Source organism: Gracilinanus agilis, chromosome 2, assembly GCF_016433145.1.
Source record: "Gracilinanus agilis isolate LMUSP501 chromosome 2, AgileGrace, whole genome shotgun sequence".
Classification (NCBI taxonomy): domain Eukaryota; kingdom Metazoa; phylum Chordata; class Mammalia; order Didelphimorphia; family Didelphidae; genus Gracilinanus; species Gracilinanus agilis.
In genome coordinates, this window is record NC_058131.1 from 289,803,347 (window position 1) to 289,813,020 (window position 9,674).

The 9,674-nt window shown below is 40.5% G+C and overlaps 1 protein-coding gene across 1 annotated transcript; it reads right to left on the reverse strand.

Annotated features, from left to right (window-relative positions):
• Positions 1-317: 317 nt before the first annotated feature.
• On the reverse strand, positions 318-7,957 carry POLR2C (RNA polymerase II subunit C). The gene is made up of 9 exons (XM_044664124.1): positions 7,693-7,957; positions 7,466-7,515; positions 5,526-5,594; positions 5,117-5,169; positions 3,866-3,994; positions 3,399-3,450; positions 3,020-3,188; positions 1,673-1,747; positions 318-1,062 (listed from the first exon to the last, which is right to left on the reverse strand). The coding sequence occupies exons 1-9, from the start codon at positions 7,776-7,778 to the stop codon at positions 918-920; spliced, it is 828 nt and encodes a 275-aa protein (XP_044520059.1). The 5' UTR covers positions 7,779-7,957; the 3' UTR covers positions 318-917.
• Between the last annotated feature and the right edge of the window lie 1,717 nt (positions 7,958-9,674).

The following is a 9,674-nucleotide window of genomic DNA, read 5'->3' on the forward strand; positions in this document are numbered from 1 at the left end:
CTTTTCTGATTTGTCACTCAAATAGGGCTGTAACAAACCCTTGATGTTGTACTTCCCTTTAAACCCAGTGGTATTGGGTTAGAGATAACCCACCTTTATCAAGAAAACATTGAAGGATGCCTGCTTTCTCTTTGTAGCTAAGTGATCAAGCTCCAGTTAGCATTAACAGTGATTTGGGAGGCAGCTAAGTGGCTCAGTGGGACCTGGGTTCAAATCTGCCCTCAGACACTTTCTGTGTGACCCAGGGCAAGTCACTTGACCCCAACTGCCTAGCCCTTAACCACTCTTCTGCCTTGTATTGATTCTAAGACAACTCGTTTTGTTTTTTAAAATGATTTGGAGTTGAGAAGGCAGTGGGGGACTGGTAAGAAAGTAATGGGACCCTCCAAAGCAAGCCTGGGAGAAAACACTATACCCAATAAAGGCTCAACCCCAGGCAGCTAAAGCACCATCAGAGAGTAATTCCCGGCAAGACTGGGCCTACAATCCAGGGAAAAGAATTTTCCTTAATGCTGCCAACAAAGGGTATTAACAGTAAAATGCACAAGAAAGGCCCAGTCTAGCCTTAAGGTTATTTATGATAAGGACTTAATAAAGATGTGCCTTCTCACCTCATCCTCCAAAACCTCTGCTCATCCCCAGCAGAGAAAAGATTTATTTGCTGTTCATACTAAGGGAACAGATCAACCCAAGCTGACCAGGATGAAAGCTTGTGGGAAGTGAAGCTTCTCACCTCTCCTTCCCATAGCTTCCTGGGCAAATTACATCCCAAACTGGCAACAGGCTTAAAAGCTGCAATGTGCTAGCCAGGACTTTCAAGAGGCTAATTTTAGTCCACTTTTCAGTGACAAGCAGAAGGTCAGTTTAGAAGTCCCTCCATTATCCTTGAGCCCCATTTCTGGTAGAAATGACTGCTGCTAGTTTATAGTCAGGACGTCGCTCTGGATCTCATGGGTTAGCTGGGTCTGGAGGTCACTTAACTTCTTCTTCAAACCAGACAAAGCAGAAAGGACGATGGTTTCAGGGCGAAGAGAGCCACAGGATTCCACATTGTAGTAGAACCTTTGAAGGGATTACCAAGCAAAGGCAGTAAATGCAAAGGCACTTTTGTGCTAGGATTTAAGTTCTTGAGTTTGGGGCTTATCCCTACTTCGCTTTCTATCACCAACTAACCCCTATAGACAGGGTCAATCCCCCACACCTAAATAACATCAGGAAGAGAGAATCTCTAGTTATTCCCCAAACTTTATAAACCACAGGGCATCTTCTGTTACATTTCACTGTTGATTGTAAAAACCTCCAAACAAATATATGCTATTTTTGAATTTTTGGAGGGAAAAGGATATATATATATTTGTTACCTTCTTAACCCTGCTTAAGAAGGCAACTTATTGGAGACAAGAATTAAGTGACCTGGGAAGACTGATGGACCTTCTCTACTAGAGTGCCTCCAAATCTGCAAGCCATCTGATAACTGAGAATTCATCTAAATTTCCTACAGACTTAGGTTTTAGGTCATCAGGTGCTGACACAATGAAAGAATTTTCTCCTTTGATGCTTACTCCATGCAAAACTACATCCCTACTGTCCCAACAGAAGCCACCAAGATTTAAGGTCACATAGATTGGTCAGGATTGTTGGAAGTTAACCTCCAATGTCTGATAGAACTTACCTCTCTGGTTTGCCATTGGGGTCATAGGGAGCCTGGGCTTCATCTTCGTCAATCTCAGAGTACTCACTCTTTGGCCTGGGATGATCAAAGAAGTGACAGCACAAAACTGGTTTAAATGCTTTATAGGACAAGTGAGTATGCAAAATACAGGGCCAGAGAAGTATTCTTCACATGGCAGATTAAATCTAAATGTTCTAATACAGATTCTTCCCTTTGAGCTAAATTGTGTTACCTTGCTGAATAAGTTTATTCTGTGTGCTATATCAAATGTGCGTTACTTACAAAATAATGTGGACTTTAAGAGATTGGTGGTTCTCCAAACTTGTTTTCAGGACCCCTTTACAATTCTTTAAGACTACTGAGGACCCCAAAGAACTTTTGTTTATGTGAATTATATCTACTGATATTTACTCTATTAGAAATTAAAATGCCAAAGTGTTATGAAAATCATTTTGAATTTGACTTTGCAGACCTCTTGAAACAGTCTTGGTGAGTCTCTAGACTATGCTTTGAGGACCACTGAAATAAATGAAAATATATATCCAGAGTATACATAGAATGACTTGGGAATATGACAGTAAAGTAGACAGGTCTGTGAGCTTTAGAGTTGTTATGTTTGATATTTGAATAAGAAGTGAACCAAGATACATCAGAGCAGATCCCAGAGCCCATTTTCCCTTACCTGTGAGGCAACTGAGGGGTTTAGGACAGCAAATGGTTAATTGTGAGAATTGAGTGAATCACACTGACTCCAGCTCATGATTCAATTCTGCAGCTAGCTTAGTTCCCTAAAGGTTTAGCCTGAATTCTGTCTTGTATGGCTGGGAAACTGGACCACTTGTACCTGCCTTAACCAAGGACCTAGTTTATGCTAACCAGAAAACCTAATCGGATCCAAAGATTGATGTAAGAAAGTTTTCTCACAATTGTATATCTCAAGCAACCCATACCTTTTCTGAAAATTGGCCCCAGAGTGATAAATTATTGCCATGTTCCTTTGATTGTATACACACACTTAGGGAGAGTGGGACATCTTTTTCTGAATTCAGAAAATTGTTCCAGTTCACTCTTCCCTACACAACTTGGAAAGTTCCTAATCATTCATCCAATTAGAAATCAGTGTTTCTTTTTTATTAATTGGCCTTGATTGTTTTTAATGTATAAAAGTCTAGACCCCTTGCATTCAGGGGTCCAGTCCCAAGCTGAGGAAGGCAACCGGTTCTGATTTGTTAAACTACTTAATAAACTGAAATGCTTGGAAGAATGAATCTTTGTTTTCTTAATCATTTCATCTTTCACCCAACACACTTTGTAAGCTGTCCACCTCTACCTAGAAGCAGAACATACCATTCTTCTGGCTTTGGGTAGACTGTATGCCTCAGGGCATTATCTGGGTCATACTCAAAGGCCACTCCAGCTGTAGGGTTCCATTTAGCATGCTCCTTGCCAAAGCCCTTTTTAGCATAGGCTCGTAATCTCAGTTCTTGACCTTTCCGGAGTTTGACAATGAGGATGTCTAAGGAAAATAAAAACCAAGGTCAAAAAAGGCAACTGATAATATACTCTTCCACATTTTGGATCAGATTTGCAGTCTAAGGAGTATGTAAATCTGAAAGTAAATTTACACTGAAAGCACGCAATAAGAAGCTATGATTGTTCTTTTTCTCATTTATCCTACCACAGACATGCAAGAACAAGCATTTGGGATCTTATACAAGACACTTACCATCCTGTTCCACATAGTCATTGGGGTCATTGTCTCTACTCCGGGATGTCACCTGCAAAGAACCCAAGGCAGAGATTAGCTGCCGTATTTTTTGGCTTATTGAGCTCAAATGCCTTTAAATTTCAAATGCTAAGTGATGACTATAGAAAGCTAACCTAAGACTGGAATGGTAGGAACAGCTAGAAGGATGCACTAATATTAGTGACAAGGAAAAAAATTCGAATCTAACTTTGCTGGCACTTTAAAGAGCTCTCCTAATAGTAGTGGAATGGTGCACTAAAACCAAGAAATGGCACCCAAATACTTAAATACTTCCTGCCTGACACTTAACAAAGGTTCAAGATTAGTAACTTAGTTATCTGCTAGGTGAAAAAGTAATGCTTAGAATTCCAATGTTACAAAAAAATGAAGAATTTATCACAGCTTCTGAGTGTAAGCTTTTGTGAGGGAGGTCACTAGACACTGACCGGAATGACTCGAGGAGTATTAGAAATGAGATCCCGAGATGTGACGTGGCGAGTCTGGTCTTCATTGCAACGGACATCAAGTGTAAACTCTACTGAGCACTCAGGGCAAAATTCTTCACATGTACAGTCCTAGGAGAGGACAAAGAATAGAAATAAGTCTGAAGCCAAAGAGCCAAGTCTGAATTTTGCATCCTGTAGCCAACACTAATTCCCACAAGTTTCTAAATTCATAAAATAGTATAATCATAGAGTATCAAAGACTTTTTTTATGGATTGCATTTATTCTCTTGGGCTGATAGGTAGTCTATGACTTAGAAATGACAAGTATAGAAGAATGGCAATTCCTCCCCCTCCAGCTTATGATATCCCAATCCTCCAACCCATTAGTATAGGTACCATCATGGACACAGGAAAATCTCTGGTTATGTCCTATGATAGAACTCTGAACATTTATTTTCCCACAAAAAACTATGATATAAATGGGATTAGGTCCCATGGTACTATTTCATCTCTATTACGTGTTCAAAAGACTTTTATAGGCTGTCCTGGATACCCAATCATCATTTACAACACTTTGTTTCTATGGAAAAGTTAATTCTATGCTCCAACCAAATGATTTAATACAATCTATATATAAACTACATATAAACTGCAGCTAAGTCTATTTATCCAACAGGCAGTTGTTAAGTGCATAAAATCTAAACTGGAAAGTTCCTTTAAGGGTTCGAACCCTTATTTCTAACATATATACACATTATTCCCTTATTGGTAATTTAGCTTTCACATTCCACTTAGCTGAAAATTAAGGCCTTAGGATTCTGTAGAAGGAAAGTTTCTCAAACGAGGCCTGGAAGAGAAGAGTATTTTATTTATATCATATTTATATTTATATTAGCATAACTTCTCTGTCAATACTGTTTTCTCCCATGCCTCAGTCCTTCACGTTGTCTCCTGCCCTTTCCTCTATCATTACATATAGATGTCTTCCCAAATACCTAGCCAATTTCACAGACAAACTTACCTCTTCCTAAAAGGATAAACAAGCAAGATGTTACTATTGTTCCCTTTTCCACAACAATTTGGAATTAGAGAACATGAGGTGATTGGGAGTAGGTGGGGTCAGAAGAATGAAAAAGCTGGGAGAATTACTAAAATGTAAGCTTGCATAAGTGAATGAAGTCTAACAGCTTGAAAGTATATTATCAGGGGAAATATTCTTTGATAATCAAACCAAACAGGTTATAATCTTACCCTGGAGTATTGAAGCTTATCTACAATGTCATCACTTGTAAGAGGGATTAATCCTGGAAAAAATAAAGCAGTGTTTCAAATGAGTTTTTAAAAAAAAAAACCTTCAGAAGTCAGGTGACCTACTCTCATATCTTTCTTTACTTTAAAAAACAAAAAAACCCAACTTCATCTTTCATCTTAGAATCAATACTATTGGTTCCAAGGCAGAAGAACATAAGGGCTAGACAGTGGGCATTAAGTGACTTACCCAGTTACATAGGTAGGAAGTGTCTGAATCCAGATTTGAACCCAGGACCTCCCATCTCTAGACTTGGCTCTTAATCCATGGAGCCACTGCCCTCCTCTCATATGTTTCTAAGACATACACCAGCAGCTCTTCCCTCCTACTACTCCTAAACTTAACACTTACCAAGTCTGTGGGCAATGAACTCATCATGAAGAACTGAAGAGTTGGCATCAATCTGGACCCAGTCTATGGCTAAAGATTTAAAAAAAAAAAAAAAAAGCAGAAATGCAACTGAATCACAGAGCTCTAATGGAAGAGTTAGAGAATCAAGCAAGTAGTAACACTGCCTTTGTGCTGACCTTTCAAGGAGGAAGATCAAAACTTGCTCATTATACCAACATATGCCATGTCATTTGCAAGCCAGGGAACACTGAAATGAACCTTTCTTTCAAAGCTCTCTAGAATGTATCCCCATGCTACACGCAGAGCACCCTCTCAAATCCATTCCCTTAACTCCAGCTAGAGTGGTCTCACTGTGACCTTCATAATCTATGCCTAAAAAAAAAATTATTTGTTTTATTTTGTTCATGTTTTAAGACCCAGTCAAAGTCCCAGCTGCTGAAAACTCTAACCTATTAATTACCTCCTTTATCTAAACCATTTTCCACCTAATGTTTGCATTACACAGTTTGGCACTTTTTAAGTCAATTCAGTCAACAAGCATTTATTAAGTACTATTTATTATATGCTAGACACTGAGCTAAGTGCTGTAAGCTTAACTGTCAACAGTGACTAGGGAATACTTGATGGAGAGATTGGGGCTGTTATATGTCCTGAAAGGACAAGAATTTAAGTTGGCAAGAAAGAGAGGTAAAGGCTGTAGTTACAGTCCCATTGGAGAGTCATAGATCATTTGAACTAGAAAGGCACCTTAAAAATAATCTAATTTAACTCCATTTTATTTATTTTAATCTAATTTTTTTTATTTCCCACTTAATACTAAATAATTGAATGTTTCTAAATTCAAAGCAAGACAGAAAAAGATTATATGTGAATCTCTAATATGTACAGTTGCTTTTTCCTTTTAAGAATTTAATACATTCGCCATGTAACTTTCAAAGTTATTCTACTTGCCTGGGTTTCTTTTGTTCTTTTCTGTGTATTTTTAAAAAAAGGCTTGAAAGACAATCTTTTCTTTTCTTTTTTTGACAACCCTACTGTCATCCTTCCTCTCTTTAACCTCCCCATCCAAAGTTAAAAAAAAAAAATCAACAAAACTCTTAACATATACATAGTGAAACATTAATTACTTAAATGTTGCTTTTCAGGAATAGTGGGAACAAAAGAACAACAGTATGAGGGTCTCTGACCTTGATTAAGCTTTTTTTTTATTCTCCCAGCCAGAAAAGCCTCCCACTTCAATTTCTCCCCTCTTTCTGAGTTGATATCTCCTACACATATTCCAATTTGTATTGATTATTTCTGTAGTACCCTCATCCTCCTCCCCCAAAGGCCTCTTCCAATTTTAATATTCTATTAAGCTAACACCTAAATGACCATAAGGAAAAGCATGATAAGAGCAAAGAGGTACAGGAAAGGGGTATCTAAAATTTGAAGAGGGTTTAAGATCACTTTCAACTAGAGAAAAACAAAAAGAATCAGAAGATTTTATGGAGAAAGTATCTGAGTTCTGATATGGACGAAGAAAAAGGGGGCAGAAACTAAAAGTAAGGGGAAGGGAGAAGAGGAAGAGTCCATTTTAGGCACAGAACAGCATGAACAAGACAGGGAGGAGGAGGGTGGGAGCTGAGAAGAAAAAAGACAAGGAGCAGTTCACCTGGCTAACAGGATAAGTGACGTCTCTAATTCTACTTCTCTCAGCTTTCACATCATTGTCATGTCGTAAATGTGATCTTTCCTGTGCCTGTTTATCCAGGTACAAAATAAAGATGGGGGTGGGGTGGAGAATGAGGACACTCTTCATTGGGTTCTCATGGAGAGTTCGCTTTGCAATCTTTAAAACTTTTTTAAAAACGTGAGGATCCATTAATGGGCCATTAATAAATGGCCCAGGGACAAAGGAGGGGAGCGCGGTTACCACGGCAGCGGGGCAGGAGGCTCACCTATGATGGGCACCTCGGCGATGAAGACTCTACGGATGGAATTGGCCACTCTGCGGGGGGAGGGAACAGAGGCTAATGAGAGAGAGTACCCCGAGCCCGCTTCAACCCCGTCTCCTCCACACCAGGGGTCCTGGCCGAAGCCTCTTCCCCAAAGATTGTAAAGCGTGGAAGAAACCCTCCCGCACTCGCCCCGGACTCTTGGGGACCCTAAGCTGCTTGCTTCTTACGCCAGGTCCGTATTCTCGATAATGAACTTGACGTTCTCGTCCGTGAGCTCAGTGATTCGCACCGTAGGCTGATTGGCATAAGGCATCGCGACCTAACTCGATCACCTGCCTCCGGACCCTATCACTCGATTCTACCAACTCGATATCGACCTAACTCGATCAGGTGATCGAGCCTCCGGACTCGATTACTCGATTCTACCAACTCGATTGCGACCTAACTCGATCAGGTGATCGAGCCTCCGGACTCGATAACTTGATATCGACTTCTCGATAACTTGATATCGACTTCTCGATCACTTGATGTCGACTTAACTCGATCACCTGCCTATCAACTCGAGCAACGGCGCGCCTCCACTGGCGTCAACGGAAGTCAGCTAGAGCGGCCCCGCCCCCTCCCTTCCTTCCCTCGAGTCCCTCCGGGCCCACAGCGCCCTCTCGCTCTGGGAGGAACAACTGAAAAGAGAGCCTGGACCCACCCAGTCACAGAATCTCAGAATCGTAGAAGGGATTTGATGCATCCAGTTTCAATTCCATCGTTTTATAGATGGGAAAACTGAGTCTCGAAGGGAAGTGTCCATGGTCACATAGCTAGCTTTAATTTCTTATTTATTAAAACAACAACAACAATAACAATACTGTGTATTGGTTCTAAGGCAGAAAAGTGGTAAGGGCTGGGCAGTGGGGGTTAAATGACTTGTCCAGTGACTTGCTAGGAAGTACCTGAGTTCAATTTTGAACCCAAGACCTTGACTCCAGGCCTATCTGCTGAGCTACAAAGCTGCACCCACATTGCTTTTTTTTTTTTTTAAATTAATTAAGAATATTTTCCCATGGTTACATGATTCATGCTCTCTCCCTCCCCTCTTAACCCCTCACTTCCCCTGCCCCTCTGCCCAGCAGCCAATGGGAGCACTTCCTCCCTCCCCTGTCTGGGGTAAGCAGGGTGGGGTGGGGCATACCCATCATGTGGTGGTGGGAAGGGACATGGTACATGTTCTGGGGTGGGGGGTGGAAAGGACCCAGCACTCCTCTCTAAAAGCTATCACTGCATGGAATACTATTGTGCTCAAAGAAATAGTGAACTGGAGGAATTCCATGTGAACTGGAACAGGAGATAAAAGTTCCTTATTTAAGGAATAACAAGGAGACCAAGGTCACTAGCTTGCAGTGTGTGTGGAGGGGAAGAAAGTGTAAGAAGATAGGAAAGGTAGGAAGGGTCCAAGCAAGGGATTTTCTTTGATTCTGGAGGTAATAGGGAGCCACTGGAGTTTATTGAATATGGAATGATATGGTCAGATCTGTTTTATGATCAGCTCATTGGAGAATGAAGCAGAGAGAATGACAACAAATTATGATCAGATAAATAAATTTTAAGAGTTCATGAACATAGATGTGGCACACTTGCAAGTGATGACCCGAGTCCATCTCTGTGCATGGCTGAAGGCAGAGGAGCTTGGGGCTGCATAAATGCTTCTTGACTGATACTTAACTTGGTAGATTCCCTTTTATGTCCCCCTCAAGTTGTTGTCCAGCCTCTTCTGTAAAATCATTGGTGATGAAGGATTCGTTATCTTCATGGCAGCCATTCAGTTTTAAAACAGCTCTAATTCTCAAGTCTGTCCATATAATCAGCTAAAATTTGCCTCTTTAATATCCCTCCACAATTCTCTCCTTATTCTCTACTGGATTCACTTGTAGAGATCCATGAGTGGTAAGTTCTACAGCCCAATTCAAATACCACTTCCTCTTTGAAGTCTTCCCTGATTCTTCCAGTCTTGGCAATCTATTTTTGGCACTAGTCTGCACTCCTAATGAACTCAATGTACATTATTTTGTGTTATAATTCTGTATATGAACCTTACTGCTCTGCTGGCTATGTCCTCTTTCTATGTTTGTAGGGATTGTGCCCTATCCAAATTGTGTATCTTTTTCAGAATGTTCTGCACATAGGTGATTAATGAATATTTGAATCAGGAACCATA